The sequence below is a fragment of the Argentina silus genome, assembly GCF_951799395.1.
Source record: "Argentina silus genome assembly, chromosome: 16".
Classification (NCBI taxonomy): Eukaryota; Metazoa; Chordata; class Actinopteri; order Argentiniformes; family Argentinidae; genus Argentina; species Argentina silus.
The window spans coordinates 17,408,295-17,427,577 of NC_139670.1; the positions used below are offsets into that span (position 1 = coordinate 17,408,295).

At 42.0% G+C, this 19,283-nt stretch overlaps 1 protein-coding gene across 1 annotated transcript in view; it reads left to right on the plus strand.

The window, feature by feature from the left end:
• lrp2b (low density lipoprotein receptor-related protein 2b) overlaps positions 1 to 19,283 on the plus strand; it is a gene marked incomplete at both ends in the record, with an annotated part of 85,070 nt that overhangs the window by 3,180 nt on the left and 62,607 nt on the right. Inside the window, 11 exons of the mRNA XM_083688220.1 lie at positions 1,243 to 1,353; positions 2,599 to 2,721; positions 3,063 to 3,179; positions 7,948 to 8,058; positions 8,348 to 8,464; positions 8,907 to 9,023; positions 10,469 to 10,612; positions 13,049 to 13,165; positions 13,433 to 13,561; positions 14,265 to 14,434; positions 15,189 to 15,412. Coding sequence (XP_083544346.1) covers positions 1,243 to 1,353; positions 2,599 to 2,721; positions 3,063 to 3,179; positions 7,948 to 8,058; positions 8,348 to 8,464; positions 8,907 to 9,023; positions 10,469 to 10,612; positions 13,049 to 13,165; positions 13,433 to 13,561; positions 14,265 to 14,434; positions 15,189 to 15,412 — 1,480 coding nt within the window. The remainder of the gene's footprint in view (positions 1 to 1,242; positions 1,354 to 2,598; positions 2,722 to 3,062; positions 3,180 to 7,947; positions 8,059 to 8,347; positions 8,465 to 8,906; positions 9,024 to 10,468; positions 10,613 to 13,048; positions 13,166 to 13,432; positions 13,562 to 14,264; positions 14,435 to 15,188; positions 15,413 to 19,283) is intronic.

A 19,283-nucleotide genomic window follows, 5' to 3' on the forward strand; every position in this document is an offset into this window, starting at 1 on the left:
AAAACTCACAAAAAACCCCACCATAGCCTACTGTAGGCTACTAAAACGAACAAGTCACAACTTGTCCAATATAGTCTCTAGAATTACTTTTGAAACAGAAAATAAGTGGATGTCCAGGAGACACAGCAATTAGCAATTAGAAATTAGCTACAAAGAATGGAAACACGGATCTTGAATGAAATAAACTCATGAGTGTCTTAGTAATAATTTGTAGCCTTTTCTTTGCAGTTTCTAAACATCAAGATGTAATGAAATGCGTTCACAATCATTGGGCTTTGTGGCACAATACAATTTTTTTTTATTTTTTATTTTTTTTACAATTATTAGAATCCATGAATTAAACAGGACACAGTGTGGCCTATTAGAAAGCCATTTCATACAATAGGCTACATTTTGCATGACTTTGTTCTATGTACATTTGGCCATCTGACTGTCTGAGCTGAGGAGCATTATTTTGCAATTGCTGAGAGCTTTGATTTAGCTCAAATCCAATGGGATTCCAGGGGTTGGGTCTCGCTCGAAGTCTGAGAATCAATACAAAAAGATGGTGCAGCTGCCTGGCCGAGATGGGCAGCAGCTTGCAGACACTCACGTTCCTCTCTAAAATACATGTTATCTTAATTTTGAGACAAATGCAATACGATTAAGGTGATAATAAACACCTCTGTTACTCACTTTGATAAGGCCTATAAACACAATATGTATATATCATTTTGTTATGTAATAATATAGTTATCTCACACAGTATGCTGAGATCTTCCCTCTAACACAATATTAACAACTTCAATGCGCGTCATTGAGGTACAGTAAGCCTATCCATTAGAATTGCTCAAAGATGACCCATGGTGGTTGTTTTGCCGAGGTGTAATACCCCCAAGAAAAATGCACATTTTAAGTGTTACAGCTTTTCAGGCAACAATGCTCTCCATTGACAAATTAATATATTAAACACTGACCTACTACTTTACTTAACATACATATAGTACATTTCTCTGTAGAGGCTCCCCCATCTTTTGTGACATATATGGGCTTTAAACTATTTGTCTGATACGTGTCACCACATTAGTGTCGAGATGTGATATGATAAAGGTTCTCTAGTTCTTCAGCCAAAATGAACAATTAAAAAAAAATAACAGACTATAGATGATAGTTTTGATGAAGTTGACTATTTGATAAGAAATGTAGATCAGGAGCAAGTCAAGCATAATGACCATACTACCTTGCCCTACTCTCTTTGTGAAGGCCTCTGTGACAGCGGTGAGTTCCAGTGTACCAACGGCCAGTGCATCAACCTGGACTGGAGGTGTGATGGGACAAAAGACTGCACAGATGATTCTGATGAGCTCAACTGTCGTGAGTATCACCAGTAACTTGAACAGGGAATTTATCCATGGCCTCAGTTCAAATTGATGTTGATTTGGACGAACGCAAAGTTTGTTTTTCCAAAGCAGGACATACTTAATTAATGATGACTTAACTATATGGAGGAATATCTCAAGACTGTTTAGAGTTTTGGGGATGGGAGTAAATAATAATGTTTTTAACGTACTGTATGTTAAAGGAAATCTTTTTTTTGTGCCAGCATTCAACCCAGAGCAGATAAACACAATTGCACTGCAATTGACTGATGACAGTATGGAAGTAGATTATTGCCAAAACAAAAATACTGTAACGACCCTGTGTAAGGCCCGTTAGCAGCTCCGCCAAGTGAGTTAACTCTCTTGGTGTTGTGGCTAGCGCGGCCGGTTTGTAAGCGGAAGGTTGCGAGTTCGATACCCGCTTAAGGCAAGCTGCTCTGCCCCGCCGTTCGTTACATTGGTGTCAGGAGTGGGATGGCGCCCGTGAGGCCATCGGAGAGGCGTGTCCACGTGAGAGACTTGTATAGTGAAGCGTGAGGGCACGCTCTCCCGAAACGGAGGGGATAGTGTAACGACCCTGTGTAGGCCCGTTAGCAGCTCCGCCAAGTGAGTTAACTCTCTTGGTGTTGTGGCTAGCGCGGCCGGTTTGTAAGCGGAAGGTTGCGAGTTCGATACCCGCTTGAGGCAAGCTGCTCTACCCCGCCGTTCGCTACAATACAAATATTAACATGAAAATTAATTTCATATGGTCTATTGCTTTTAATAATGATGTGCATTGGAATAAAATGTACGCTGCAGAAGAGTTTTTCCTATTTTTCAGCTTTACGTTTCCATAACAGAGGCATAAGTGACCATCAGTGACCAAATTAAACAAAGTACATTTACAATGTGTTTCATCTCAACATTGCACATGCCACATTTAAACATTTAATGTATATATTTATTTTCATTTGAATGGAGTGATTTATTTGATCAAATTCCACTGGAATTTAAAATATTTTAACTTGGCATACGCGCCTGTCAAGTATACAATTATCAGCATAGGAGTGAGATTGCATCATCTAATGTCCATGAGAGGAGCAGCCTGTGAATTTAACACAACTACACCTCCAATACAGCATAAACAATCACAGTGTGATTTACTGTATCTGTGTTGGAGATAGCACTGCCCTAATTTCATGTTTTGATCGATCAAATCAAGCCCTTTGCTTAACTGATTGTTGTGTGTTCTGTGTGACAGCACCTCCATCCTGTAGCCCACAGCAGTTCAAGTGTGTGACTGGGGGCGAGTGTATCTCCAACGATTTTGTCTGCGATGGGGAGGAGGACTGTACTGATGGCTCTGATGAGCAGAGAACCTGCGGTATGTAAGACTTGGGGTCGCATTGGGTCACAAATTTCACTGGATGTCACACACACCCTTATCTTAACACTCAATTCTTTCACTGAATAGAATATAAGTATCCTTGCAACAATAAATGGTACCAAATTGGTATGTTGTATTTTGAGTCTTTGACTTAAAATATAAGATGCTTATCAATGTAAAGTTGAATTGGTTTATAATGATTAAGGGAAAAGGGTTTCTTGACTTGTTTTGGTGGATGAGTTTTGCTTATACTAATGCAGAAATTGTCACAGAAATTGAAATTCTTCCTGCTTATTCATCATGTTTGACCTCAATGAATTGTTCTCATACTTCTTCAGGAGGACAGACATGTAGCGCTCACCAGTTCACTTGTCAGGAGGGCCAGTGTATTCCCATGAAGTACAGATGTGACCATGAAAAGGACTGTGTGGACAACTCAGATGAAAACAACTGCAGTAAGATCTTAAGTCCATGTGTAATAAGGAGATTGGTTGATAGTTCAACCAGAGAGAGAGACTTTTTCTGAATTATGAGCAGTTATGCTGGATTTGTACAGTTTAACAATGTAAATAGTTTTGGGGATGGCCCTGTCATCCTGAGGATGTCATGGTATCACAGGGTCATCGCCGGGATGGCAGACAAGCCCCTCTGAAGGGCGCGTTGCCATTGTGCCCCCTGGAGAGAGCTAGACTGGGTGTTAAGCAAGAGGTATTCAGGGTGTTAAGGTGGTGGTGGTGGTGGTGGTGGTGGTGGTGGTGGTGGTGGGGAGGGGGTGATGGGGGGCGTGATGGGTCGAAGACGTGACCGGATTGCGAAAGGCAGCAAGGGAATGACAGGCAGTACGAAGTCATTTAAATACTCTGATGTTTTGAGCCCATTGGATATTAGTTAACAAGATGAAATTATTATTTTATGAGCAGCTATAATGGATTTGTACAGCAAGGGCTTACATATTGAATATAACATATTGACAGATATAATTGATTTTACTGTACGTATAGTGTAAAAAAAACACACCACAATTTCATCAATTTAATTAAGTTTTGTCAAAATAAAGCTTATGCTATTTTGTATTTTATGTTGTTTAAACTTCAGGCAGGAAGCTTTACAGAGCAGAGTCATTCAATTACGCCAAACTTAAATGTATTACCATTTTGATTACACATGATTAAATCGACGTAGGCGTCCTGACTGAATTAAACAACAATTGTTTTCAAATTGATCGATTGTGATAAAAGCTGTCAAACTGAGGTAAGCTACAAGCAACAAATAAAGGTATCAACATTAGTCGAGCACTAAACATGTTCTTAAATATTAGAAGTAAGCAACTCAATACCATGCTTACTTATAATGACAACTGCAATCATGAGATTTGAAAATATACCTACAGTATTAGTTTGGTATTCCCGGACACGTTGGGCATGCGGAGCAGAGCTCCTACAAACAGAGCTGGGCAAGAACGCGGGTGCCTTAGGCCTCCTACCTGTTACACTGGTGATGGATTAGAAATTTAAATACAGTACATACAAATCATACACACAATATTGTGTCATCCTTCTTTCAATGGGCTATGTGTCATATCCTCCACTTCCACCTAGTCTGTGTCAGTCCCTCTCCCTCTCCCGAGTCTGTATGTTCCGTGTGGGCGTGGCTCCAGGCTCCTGCCAGCCCATTAACATCATCATCTCCACCTGTCACCCATCTGTGTTTTATACCCTGGTTTTCCGTTTTCCACTCTTTGCCAGTTCGTCATAGTACTTCCTACCTATACGTCTCAGTATTTCTAGTCTGCTGATTCCTGGTTTCGGATCTACAAGTGTTTTCTGGACTGTGCTTCTGCCTAACCCCTATCGGATTACCTGCCTTCCCCAGAAGTACCTGCCCATGTCTCGACCCCTGCCTGGATTTTCCTGTCAGATTATCTGCCTTTCTTAGAACTGCCTACCCGTGTTTTGGCCCCTGCCTGGACTACCCACTATCCTGCCCTGCCTGCCCTGCCTGCCTATCTGCGTGCCCAGTCTACTCTGCCTTCCCGTTCCCCCCAATTCCTTCATTAAATACTCTATTATTTTATGCCTGTATCCAGACTATGTGTTCTGCATTTGGGTTCACTAGCTCTGATTCGATACGCTGGCGAATTGGGTTCCTGTCAGGCCTTTTTAGTTCAGTGCGCCCTGGTGTTTGAACAGCAGTCCCTCACCTATTCTTCCGACCGGGCTTGTATTACTTATTTGATCGGGTCTTTCAAAGGTGCAGCGCTCGCATGGGCCTCTGCGTTGTGGGACAAACAGTTACTGGTGTGTTTTTCTTATGCCACTTTACACAGGAGATGCATAAAGTGTTTGATCGTCCCATCCAAGGCAAGGACGTCGCCTAGCGGCTTTTTTCTCTCCATTAACATGGCCGCTCTTGCCATAGAATTCCGGAGAGTGGCTGGAATGATGAAGCGCTCCAGAGCTAAGTGACGCTATAAAGATGAGCTGGTGTCTCAGGAGGAGCCTCAAGACCTCAACCAGCTGATTGCCCCCGCCATCCGGCTGGACAACCGTCTCCGCGAGTGCTGCAGGGAGAGGTCCGTCAGGTCCCAGCTGGCCATCCCATTTCCATCGGGGACACCACGTTACTCGCCTCCGAGAAGGTCCGAGTTCAGCCGAGTCTCCCTGAGTCACACCGATCCGGAGCCGATGCAGCTGGATAGGGCTCGCCCGTCTCCGGAGGAGAGGGCTCGCCACCTCAGCGACGGGGTGTGCCTGTGTTGCGGCCAGGGCGGTCATTTGGTGGTCACCTGTCCCATCCGCCCAGGTCATTCAGGAAAAGGGGTGACTCATCCGTAGTGGGAGAGATATGGCGTGTACTCTCAGCCCCTGCCCCAGCTGTGTCTGACCCATTGCTCCTGTCAGAGGCCAGCGATTTTCCTCTGTTCCACAGGACTACCACAACCTCGCTCCAGTGTTTAGTACGCACCTCGCGGTGTCCCTGCCACCTCATCATCCTTATGATTGCATCATCGACCTCCTGCCCGGCGCCTCCCTCCCCAGTGGTCGATTGTACGACATCTCCTGACCGGAACGGGAGGCGATGGAGAAATACATCTCCCTATCCGCTGGTATCATCCACCCCTCCTCATCGCCGGTAGGTGCAGGATTTTTTTTTGTGGAGAAGAAGGATGGTTCAATGCGTCCCTGTAGCGACTTTCGTGGGCTGAACAATATTATTGAAAAATAAATACCCTCTACCACTAATCAGCTCTGCTTATGCCCCTCTCCATGGTGCCACTGTTTTCACTAAGTTGGATCTGCGCAATGCCTACCATCTGGTGCGCATCTGGGAGGGGGACGAGTGGAAAACTGCATTCAACACCCCCCTTGGTCACTTTGAATATCTAGTCATGCCGTTTTGATTAACCAACGCTGATGTACTCTGTGACATGCTCAACCGATTCCTTTTTGTTTATTTCGACATATTTAGATTTTTTCCCAGTCCCTATCTGAGCACAAGGATCAGGTGCGCCAAGTCCTCCAATGCCTGCTGGAGAATAAGTTGTTCGTAAAGGTGGAGAAATGTTAGTTTCATACTCCCAAAGTGTCGTTCCTGGGTTACATCAGTGCAAATGGACCCAGTTTTCAATGGTGGCAGAGTGGCCGGCCCATACTAACCTCAAGGAGCTCCAACGTTTTCTTGGTTTCTCTAATTTTTACCACAGGTTTATCAGGAACTACAACCGCATTATGGCCCCCCTCACAGCCCTCACCTCCACCGCTACTCCCTTCAGGTGGACACACAAGGCTGAGGCCACTCTCACAGTTGAGAGTTGAGAGCCCCATCTTGTTATCTCCGCCCCAGTCCTCATCCAACCAGATCCGGCCCTGCAGTTTGTGGTGGAGGTGGATGCTTCGGCACGGGGGTAGCGGTCCCCTCTCTCTGTGTTCTGCATTTGAGTTCACTAGCTCTGATTCGTAACACTATGTGCCTTTACACACACCTACACACAAAAGCAGAAGGGCCATATTACGCTATCATGCTTTGGTGGTGGCAATGGCATTGCTTGTACTCGAGCAGAGATGTTTCTGTACACTTCAGAATACATTCTGATGTTGCCATCAGCAGTTACATCATCAATTAAGACAAATTAGCCAGTTCTAGTGGCAGCTATACATGCCCTAACATTAACACCCCCTCCATCATGTTTCACAGATGAGGTGGCATGCTGTAAATCTTGGGAAGATCCTTTTTTCTCCAAACGTTCCTTTTTTGTGCGTGCGTGTGTGCGTGTGTGCGTGCGTGCGTGCGAGCGTGCGTGCGTGCGTGCGTACGAGGCAAAACTACAAAGGAAAAAGGGCCTGCGGGTGCTGTTCAAATCAAACAAACACATATAACCAAAAGAGAGCTCTTAAAAGGCGAGCTATAACTGACCTATCTTTGTTTAAACAAAACCAATAATAAAACCTCACTGTCCTACTACAGTGGTCAAAACTTAAATACATTCAAAACAGCCACCTCTGCTCCTAGTGGGTCTAAACAAAAGAATCTGCTAAGTGTGGGTGTATATCAGTAAGACAGAACTAAGAATCACTATACCAGTAGTATACTAGCCCAGTTTTCTAAATAATAATCTAGTGCCTCGTTCAAAACACACAACAATGTACCGATTCTTCCAACATCGGATGTCTGCTAGTGAAAGTCTCAAAAGGGAACTGCTCAACAGTACACAGCCCCTCGACTGACAAGCTGGCCAGACTTTTATGCTCCTGGCGCCTGGTCCGGATAGGTGCACTGGACGGAATATATCGCTTCAATCAGGATCCCCGATGAAGCCAACCAGGAAGTGGGCAGAGCCTCCGAGCCCTGGACCACACACCGCCTGCTTTACAACAAAGAGCGAAAGAGATAGACACGGGCAGGCGTCGGCTGCGGCCGTAACAGTGTGTGTGTGTGTGTCTGTGTGCATGCATGTGCAAGTCAAGAATCAACAGCTCTTTATCTTTGAGCACTGCCAACATACAGTGTGCCACAGATTTGTCCACAGACTCACTGTCTTAATGTACAAATGTGTCATGGTCAACCCCCCCCCTTGCTTTTTAGGGGTCTATGGTTCGGTGTTAGTTCATATTGTTTGTATTGTTCATATTGTATAGTATTGTTCTTGTTGTAACACACTTTGAGACAATTGTCTTGTAAAAAGCGCTATACAAATAGATTTGATTTGATTTGATTATTCACTAGACTACCCAAGCTGCACTGAAAAGACTTGTGCTAATGGAGCCTGCTACAATAACTCACAGCATTGCAACGGGCTACAGGATTGTCGAGACAACTCCGATGAATCCAACTGCAGTGAGTAGAATATGTCAGACTAATCAAATTAGAAATAATCAAAAAAATGTGTGGGATTGAAGTGGAGTCAAATGAGCCAATAATTCAGCTATAGAGAATCTTAACAGATGCTGTGTTTTGGTCACTACTATCAGTTGTCTAATTGTTTAACTAACTGTTGAAAATGTATGTTTATACCTCAAACATCAAAAACACCAAGAATCTAGGACATAGTTTGACAGTATGAATTGAACTGCTTGCTTGGGCTTTGGCTGAGCCTTATCTTTGACTATTGGATTGTTTCCCTTAGCAACACAGCACTGTCCCGTGCACCAGTACCAGTGCAACAACGGCTACTGTATCCCTCTATCCTTCCTGTGTGACCACTGGGATGACTGTGGCGACAACAGTGATGAGCAAGGATGTGGTAAGAGGGACATAGGCCAACACACCAGAGTTGTATGGAGGAATCCTAATGCATGTGCAAGATTTCTTTAAGAAAGTAAAGTAAAAATTAAGGGGCTCCGTTTCTTAATGGGTTTGATTTAAGAATCGTGGAGAAGTTTGTTTTGATACTGTCTTTTTAGGACAAGGGCTGTGTTGAGAGATGACAAGGAGGCAATCACCTTTCTTACTGTGGGTCCCAACTAACAGGAATTTCTATTTTGACCGCATGCAGCTTCTAAATCTGTATAAAGTGTCTGTATTATATTGCCAAAAAAAGTGTCAAAAAATAACTTGTTGCTGTTGCTAGGAGACATCATTTTCGTATCTTTCCATATTCAAAGTCATGATAGATTTCATGACTTAACACAATGATTAGAGTTGACTAAATGCAGATGCTACTGTTATATGGATTGTTCCTTCAGAGTACCAGAGCTGCAGTGGAAATCAGTTTACCTGCTCCAGTGGCCGCTGTATATCTCAGCAGTGGGTGTGTGATCAGTTCAACGACTGTGGGGACTACAGTGACGAGAGTGGATGTGGTGAGAAAACACTCTAGGAAACCATGGTCATTCATCACTATGGAAGTGGGATAAACAGGAGTAGGACATTATCTAAAACTGTTTTGAGATCAAGGTGTAACATCATGGCTATAAAGTGGCCACATGCAGATCACACAACATTGACCTATGAGCAAAAATGTATACATACATTATTCAACTTTTCACTTTACATTTACAGTACTTTACTGGCACCACAGTTGCCAGCACAGTACTGTATTTTGCCTATACTGTACAGTACAGTACTATAAAACATTTTACAGTGAGAAAACAGGTACTATATGAAACAAAAAACAACACTGTGTTGTATTGTATTTGTATTTTTTTTGTATTTTTATGTATTGTATTTTTCCTTTATCAAAGAAGCAGGACGTAAGTCTGTTGGAAATCTGCAAACTCTGACCATCACAATGAAATATTTCAATTACAAACCATTAGGAAGCTTGACTGTTACATACTGGACCTTTAATAAATTACTGCAATTTCTCCAGCAATAGCTTATTGATTTTTAAAGCAAATAATACACTTTACTGTATGTTTAAACTTTTGCAAATCAGGGGTAAATTCCCCAAAAGAACACAAAAATGTGAAAATGAACAACATAATCTACACTAACATTGTAGTGTAAGGGTTGTAATGGATGATAGACAATGACTTTAAACAGCAAAGCTTTACTCTAGGCAATAATATCAACAAATGAGCAGTCATTAGTTTTCATTTAATGGAAGGAATGTCTAGTCCCAAACATTTCACTAAACTTATCACAGATGGTACTTGAACCAAAACCCTGCCAGAAGAACTAACAGTGAAAATCCCCACACAGGTAACACGGTACAGTAAGTAAAATACAGCAACATGAACACAGCATAGCCCGGTGTGTATTATCAATGCCATAGCCATAGCCAGAGTGGTATATTAGGAAAGGAGGATTGTGGGTAATTCTAATTCCTGGAATGTTGTTCAGGGGTTTTCACTGTTCAGGGGTTTTCACGGTTTGTCTGCTGTATGGTCTAGCAGTGTTGTTGCTTCAAGTAGGTCTAAGGTCTGTGATTAGTTGCTCCTTGACAGTCTGACTGATGTCAGGTAGCTAGAAAAAACAGAACTCTACTGTATTAGCATTTTAATGTAAGATCTGATTACAGTACATTACTGTATAATATTTGTCAAAATTGATATAAAAGCCTCTAAATCAGTCTGTACCGCTGTATTGTCTGCATTGAATCTGTTGATTCCCCTTGAATGGATGCCCCTAGTTGTAAGTGGTCAGCAATGTTTGCATAAATGAATAGAAACGAAAGAGGTCTTATAATTTTTATTATCCCTTATTGTTGAGAAAAGGGACATTTATCATTTTTGGATTATTGATCACAGTGTTATTTTCGAGGTAAAATGGTTTTCAATGCTATGTTCTTTTCCTACTCTTTCAGATAGCAACTCCAGGGATTGTTACCCTGGTGAGTGGGGTTGCCCAGGCTCCTCAGTGTGTGTGCCCGTGGGCAAAGTGTGTGATGGCCACCCCGACTGCCCTGGAGGAACAGATGAGACCAACACCACCACACAGCTAACCTGCAGTGAGTCTCTCTCTGTCACACACATTGTTAAAGATTAAACACATTTTATCTCTGCCCACTTATAGTATTGTGTTGGTGTGACACTTCTCAAGAGATACTCATTTACATTTCACGCACACACACAATAGAATGCATAAACTCAGGTATAATGTTTGATTGGGTTGTAAAGTGGGGTCATAGGGTCATGGGATTAGACTATATTCTTTAATATTTCTCCAAACTTGCCTGTTAAAACCATCATTGCGACATTTATGGCTTTAGCTCTCACCTTCCTTATCATGCATCAGCATTTATGCACGCAAGATTCACTTTGCCAGATCAGTATAAAACAATTACCTCTTTTGGAATTCTACTAATGTTTTTGAAGTTATACGCAGTCTGCTTTCAGGATAAACTTAAAAGGCAATCTTAAATTGGTACAGATATTTTTGTACTTTTAAAATAATGATGTATAGCCATTGATTATTGAAGAATGCAACTTATAAATGCCTCATGAGCTTAGTTCTACTGTCTTACCCCATCAGAACCCAAAATATAAGCTTGTTTTACAGCAAAGTGTGGTAGAGCTGTGGTAGAGATCGGCCCTCATTATAAAAAGGGAAGAACTTGCCTCCAGCCTCATCAGCTGATCTAGCTTCAATCCCATACAGGGAGGAGCTGAGGCAGGCAACAAGCACCACGGGCACCGGAAATCTCATGATTCCAAGGGGTTCAATGTGAACTATTTGAACAGTAAAAGCGAACCATGACACAAAAATCCCCACACAATGCAATTGTAAACAAACACTGTAAAGCTTCAAAATATGGTTAAAACTATCATTTGGATGGTCAGTCCTTTAATCCATAGCTCTGCCTATGAAATTGAGAGTGGTTGCATATCTCCCCTTACCCCTCAGCTGTTTACCAAAAAGGTGGTGGGGAGCCCACTTTACAGATTGCACCTTTAAAGAGATGCTACAGGATCTTTGATAAATTTGATAAATCATTATTGTGTTACAGTAGCATATAGAAACATTTTGAATGTTGTATATTTCTTGTTACATTTACACATGCCCTATAGCTACTATAGGGCTTTACTATTGTATATTAGAACTGGCAATACATGTATGAGCATGAACAGAGTGCTATTCTCCACAAGAGTACTAATATACAGTGCGGAAGTAATGGGACAGTGAAGCATTTTTCTTCTTTTCACTCTACACTCAAACACTCTACAACAAAAGTTTGGATTTGAAATCAAACAATTACTATGTTTGAATAAATTAATTTATTTGTGTACATATTGGTTTCACCATTCAGAATTACAACACTTTTTATGCATGGTCCCCCTTTTTCAGGGTACCCAAAAGTGGTGGGATAATTGGCTTGACAGGTGTTTCTGGTGTGTTCCGTCACATCATTTGTGCAGTCATAAGAGCTCTCAATGTCTAGTATTGATTCTAGGACTTGCGTTTTCCTTTGGAGTCTGTTGTTGATGTCAACATGTGTACCAAAGAAACATCAATGGAAATCAGGGAGGCCTTAACAAGGCTGAAATATCAGGAAAAACTATTTAGAAATAGCCAAAACCTTAAACCTACCAAAATCAACAGTTTGGAACATTAAAAGGAAAGGAAGCACTGGTGAGCAGAAATTGCAGGTATGCCAAGGAAGACTTCTACAGTGGATAGCAAACATTAAATTTAAACATGCATTACATTTCCTGATGATACTATTTTAGATTAAAATACCTCAAAAGAAACAACAACTGAAGATAGTTACAGTGTAGGTCTGGTGGGGTCAATGGGTCACAGACTTGGGGCAGTTATTGCATGCTTGTTGGATTGTTGACCAAATACTAAACATGATTGCTTAATTTGGACATTATATGAATCTATCATTATTTATGGTGCCATAAAATAGGGGGACTATGTATAAAAATAGTCATTTCTAAATGATGAAAACAATATGTACACAAATACCAAGACTTAAAAGCTGAGGATCTCTACTTTAACCTCATAGTCATTGTTTGATTTAAAATGTATACCTTTGGAGTATAGAGCCAAAAGAAGAAATGCTTAAAAATGCTTCACTGCCCCATTACTTATGAAGGGCACCGGACATAAGACTTATCAAGACTTAAAAACCTGTTCTCAAAAACAAATGCCTTATATTGAATAATATTTAAAGGTACAATCTGGGATTTGCGCATCTGTTTAATTGCTTTTCAATTCATAAAGTAACTCCAAACAAGTCGTAGAGCTCCACTATCTTAAAAAAAAAGTTATATTGCAATGATTTAGGCATGAACTTTAAAATATGCAAATCACGGTATAGACCTGACACTCCTTACTGTGTACCCTTGTGGTGTATTCATGTATAACTCTAACTGGACTTCAGCAACGACTGTTGGTTCCTATCATTCTGATGTTGTTTTACATCTCTCCCATCTCGTAGGCCTGGACCAGTGCTCAGCCCTGAGCTGTGAGTACCTGTGTCACCTCACCCCACAGGGTGGGGCCTGCTACTGCCCTGACGGCTTCATTGTGGCCAATGACAGTCGCACCTGTGTGGGTGAGTCGGAGTATAGAAATTGGTCCCAATGGAATTATTACAAAATACTGAATTTGCATTAATTTAACCTGTATTTAACAAGGTAAGTCAATTAATAAGCAATTCTCATTTACAATGTCGACCTGGCCACAGGCATTTGAAGTTTGAAGTTGTATGCCTGTGCATAAACATGACCATCTTTGTAATGTAGAGTGTGTTGATATATCCATTGTTATTTTCTATAGTGTATTTATAAAGATATGATGTGAATGTGGTTTTATTCTCTAGACTATAACGATTGTAACATCTGGGGGATCTGTGACCAGATCTGTGAGGACCGCCCTGGGACACATCACTGCAGCTGTGCAGACGGATACTTCCTGGAACAAGGTTATCTCTGCAGGGCCAACTTGTCAGGTACAGGAAGTGACATCATTATTAGCACTGCCATGATTATGTACTGTATCTGAAGGTGCACCCCCTATGTGTTTGCATTACACTATGGTAAACTGTTGTCAGTTAGCATAAAGCCAGACAGACACTGCGAGATTTCAGCCACGAATTTGCCACGAGCCACATTCTCACGTCAAAATGTACATATTTGAAACCTGTACATATTGGAAACCTGTGTCATCTGCGTCTGAACTACGCATTATCATGATCAATACAAATTCCAATTGTTGCTGTCCACTCCAAATTCTCCTTATATTTTTAAAGCTTTTTCTCAGTACATAAGAAGATTATGGCTACAGCAGAAATGTTTTCCTATTTTGTGGCCAGTGCCATTTCTGCCGTTGTCCTGGCAATGAATACACATTGAAGGAGAGGACGAGAGGGGGCTCAGTCACATCGCACAGTGTGAGAGCTACCATCAGGTCTCCAAGTGCAGTGTACATTGCATCAAGACAGCGGGACATAGAGAATTTGTCTTGCAGTATGAGACACTCTTAAAGGTTGGAATCGTCCATTGCAGTGTCCATCTGGCTAAAGAGAATGATGAAACAACAGGGTACACTTTTGCAGTGTTTGAAAGTCTAACTGTACAATTACATCACTATTAGCACCTGAGCCAATTAACATTAGAATATAGACAATTAGCAGTTTATTCCCTGTCTTGTAGCTGGCCTACCACAGCTCATCTTTACCAATGGAGGGGACGTTATGATGGCGGACATCCACGGGCGTTTCGTCAGAACCCTGGTCCAGGCGCAGGGCAGAGGTCATTCTGTCGGGGTGGGATATGACTGGAACAGTCAGATGGCCTTCTGGACTGACACTGGCACTCAGAAAGTGAGTCACATGGACTACTGTAGTTGACAAAGGGACTGTGGGACTTTTCCAGAATTTAGTGCTAGAGAATCAGCTATTGCTACTAACTATTGGTTATTACTACTCCATGTGGGTTGCAATATATGTAGCAAAACACTGGGCATGGACAGTACTGAAAGTAGAGTAGAGTGTGGACTTGCAAGTACAGCTAGGTGAAAAGCCCACTGTACAGAAAAAAGAGTTGACCTTGCCTTGATGCCTAGATTATTCATCTTTTCAACAAGTTAGTGGGGAATGAACAGACTACAACTCATCCAGTAATGATGGAAAATACATTTTTCTGTCCAACATCTTCTTAAAGGGATAGTTCACCCAAATTACAAAGTCACGTATTTGGTTCCTTACCCTGAAATTAGTGTATGGGCAAGGGCAAACTTCTGGGCACTGTAACCAACAGCTAATTATTAGCATTTCTAAACAAAACCCAATGTAATGCAAGCTAAGTTAACATGTTTTAAATGTCATGCCCAAACCATCTCAAATTCTCTGAGGGTCCATTGACTTGCATTCTGTTTTGGTAAAGAAATGGGTTAGGGTTAGGGTTAGGGTTAGTTACAGTGCCCAGATAAACAGAACAATGTGTGGTTGTGTCTATGTACTGTACTTGTCCATAGACTCCTTTCAGGGTAAGGAACCAAATATGTGATTTTTTAATTTAGGTGAATTATCCTTTTATTAGTTGCCCTTCAATTAAGACTTGTCACTTTGGACCCAGGTGTACTCTGCTAACTTTGACGGTGGGGACATTAAGGAGGTGCTGTCTGTAGCTGTTCACAATGCCCAGAACATTGCTGTGGATTGGATCAACTACAAACTCTATGTCCTGGAGGCCAGGGTGGAGCGCATCGACATGTGTGACTTCAACGGGGGCAATCGAGTCACCCTAGTCGCAGAGAACCTAATGTCTCCTCATGGATTGGCCCTGGACCCTACAGTGGGGTAAGAATAGAATAGAGTCGAGTGGTACTGCTCACAGTTGCACATGCCTATGCCTTTCCTACTGTGTCCCTCTATCTATCCCCCCCATCTACTTAATGTCAGTCTGAATAAAGTATAGAGCATAGTATAGTATAGAGTATAGAGCAGTCTGCAAATTCTAAATAGAATATTCTGTTTAAAATCTCCTTTATTCCGATTTGTGGGTGCTGGGTACTGCATAACAAATAAGGGCATGTCTATAGGCTTAGAAACATTAATATTGGCATCCTTCTACACATTATAAATGGTCAATATAAATTGTTCATGTTATTTGAGCCCTGATGACAATCTCTGACAATCCCTGATGGCATGAGATCACCTACTGTAAATTCAATGACATTTGAAGTCTTTGTTCAGTTAGGTATTATTAATGGTGCATTAGAGCAGTGTTTCTCAACCTTTTTTCAGTCGCGGCACCGTTTGCATGAATGAAAAATATCAAGGCACCCCAATATATATATATATATATCTTTTTTAATGTTGATTATCATTAGAATACACACACTGTCTCTGACGAACAACAAATGCATGACGCATGTAGCCTACTACTCTTACACGCACGCACGCATACACACACACACTATTCTCGCAGGAATGGATGACAGACACACGTACCTCCTGGTCCACAGCTCTCAGGCGCTCTCTGTTTTCGTCCGCTACGTTCCACGGTAAAGTCCGATCGTTTCCATTGAAATAGTTTTGGGTTCTTTGTTTTGTTAGGAACACTGGGATATTTCATTTTTATTTCGTTTTTATTCCTCTGGGAACGTTGTATTTTTTCGCCTCAAACAGTGGACCTCTCCCGCGTATTCTCCTTGATCGTGTTAGAGCGCGCGCTCCTTTGAATAATTCCAAGGCTGCGCTCATAAGTCCGCTACGTTCCAAGGTAAAGTCCGATCGTTTCCATTGAACTGGTTTTGGGTTCCTTGTTTTGTGAGGAACTCATTTTTATTCATTTTTCCGCTGGGAACCCTGTCTTTTTTCGCCTCAAACAGTGAACCTCTCCCGCGTATTCTCTTTAATCGTGTTAGAGCGGGCGCTGTTTTGAATAATTCCAAAGCCGCGCTCATGCGTCCGCTATGTTCCAAGGTAAAGTCCCATGTTTCCATTGAAATGGTTTTGGGTTCTTTGTTTTGTTAGGAACACTGGGATATTTCATTTTTATTTCGTTTTTATTCCTCTGGGAACGTTGTATTTTTTCGCCTCAAACAGTGGACTTCTCCCGCGTATTCTCTTTGATCGTGTTAGAGCGCGCGCTCCTTTGAATAATTCCAAAGCTGCGCTAATAAGTCCGCTACGTTCCACGGTAAACTCCGATCGTTTCCATTGAAATGGTTTTGGGTTCCTTGTTTTGTGAGGAACTCATTTTTATTCATTTTTCCGCTGGGAACCCTGTCTTTTTTCGCCTCAAACAGTGAACCTCTCCCGCGTATTCTCTTTGATCGTGTTAGAGCGGGCGCTGTTTTGAATAATTCCAAAGCCGCGCTCATGCGTCCGCTTTGTTCCAAGGTAAAGTCCGATGTTTCCATTGAAATGGTTTTGGGTTCTTTGTTTTGTTAGGAACACTGGGATATTTCATTTTTATTTCGTTTTTATTCCTCTGGGAACGTTGTATTTTTTCGCCTCAAACAGTGGACTTCTCCCGCGTATTCTCCTTGATCGTGTTAGAGCGCGCGCTCCTTTGAATAATTCCAAGGCTGCGCTCATAAGTCCGCTACGTTCCAAGGTAAAGTCCGATCGTTTCCATTGAACTGGTTTTGGGTTCCTTGTTTTGTGAGGAACTCATTTTTATTCATTTTTCCGCTGGGAACCCTGTCTTTTTTCGCCTCAAACAGTGAACCTCTCCCGCGTATTCTCTTTAATCGTGTTAGAGCGGGCGCTGTTTTGAATAATTCCAAAGCCGCGCTCATGCGTCCGCTATGTTCCAAGGTAAAGTCCCATGTTTCCATTGAAATGGTTTTGGGTTCTTTGTTTTGTTAGGAACACTGGGATATTTCATTTTTATTTCGTTTTTATTCCTCTGGGAACGTTGTATTTTTTCGCCTCAAACAGTGGACTTCTCCCGCGTATTCTCTTTGATCGTGTTAGAGCGCGCGCTCCTTTGAATAATTCCAAAGCTGCGCTAATAAGTCCGCTACGTTCCACGGTAAACTCCGATCGTTTCCATTGAAATGGTTTTGGGTTCCTTGTTTTGTGAGGAACTCATTTTTATTAATTTTTCCGCTTGGAACCCTGTCTTTTTTCGCCTCAAACAGTGAACCTCTCCCGCGTATTCTCTTTGATCGTGTTAGAGCGGGCGCTGTTTTGAATAATTCCAAAGCCGCGCTCATGCGTCCGCTATGTTCCAAGGTAAAGTCCCATGTTTCCATTGAAATGGTTTTGGGTTCTTTGTTTTGTTAGGAACACTGCGATATTTCATTTTTATTTCGTTTTTATTCCTCTGGGAACGTTGTATTTTTTCGCCTCAAACAGTGGACTTCTCCCGCGTATTCTCTTTGATCGTGTTAGAGCGCGCGCTCCTTTGAATAATTCCAAAGCTGCGCTAATAAATCCGCTACGTTCCAAGGTAAACTCCGATCGTTTCCATTGAAATGGTTTTGGGTTCCTTGTTTTGTGAGGAACTCATTTTTATTCATTTTTCCGCTGGGAACCCTGTCTTTTTTCGCCTCAAACAGTCGACCTCTCCCGCGTATTCTCTTTGATCGTGTTAGAGCGCGCGTGTTTTGAATAATTCCAAAGCCGCGCTCATACGTCCGCTACGTTCCACGGTAAAGTCCGATCGTTTCCATTGAAATAGTTTTGGGTTCTTTGTTTTGTTAGGAACACTGGGATATTTCATTTTTATTTCGTTTTTATTCCTCTGGGAACCCTGTTTTTTTTCGCCTCAAACAGTGGACCTCTACCGCGTATTCTCTTTGATCGTGTTAGAGATTGCGCTGTTTTGAATAATTCCAAAGCCGCGCTCATACGTCCGCTACGTTCCAAGGTAAACTCCGATCGTTTCCATTGAAATGGTTTTGGGTTCCTTGTTTTGTGAGGACCTCATTTTTATTCATTTTTCCGCTGGGAACCCTGTCTTTTTTCGCCTCAAATAGTGGACCTCTCCCGCGTATTCTCTTTGATCGTGTTAGAGCGGGCGCTGTTTTGAATAATTCCAAAGCCGCGCTCTTACGTCCGCTAAGTTCCAAGGTAAAGTCCGATCGTTTCCATTGAAATGGTTTTGGGTTCTTTGTTTTGTTAGTAACACTGGGATATTTCATATTTATTTCGTTTTTATTCCTCTGGGAACGTTGTCCTTTGACATTGCCGGTCATCGCAGCAGCGCTGATTGCAGCGTCGGTAGGCTACTAGAAAATTAATCCGATCTGTTTTCTCTAATGTGTGCCTCGATTTACTTAACTGTATGATACAGCTAAAAGAAAGATTCCAAAATGATGCATTCATTTATTTCAATTTCACTATATTAGCCTAGTGTCAGCCACGTTTCTGCGGCACCCCTAAGGATGCCATACGGCACCCAAGTGTGCCGCGGCACCCCTGTTGAGAAACACTGCATTAGAGTACCCATCTGAAACTCTGAACAGTCCGACGGAGGAGCTACTGTAATAGCACTCCAATAGTTGATTTTGATATTCATAGGTTGGTGTCATAAGTGGAAACAGGTTTCCAATTAAGAGAGTTCAGATTTTCCTGTTACCGAGGAGCACAGGAATGCAGCACTATTCACACAAATAATTGAAATATCTCATGTAAGCAGAACAACAAATAGTCCATGGTCAGTTATCACACCATTGTTAATGATAATGCTAACACTTACCTCCCTCTCAACATA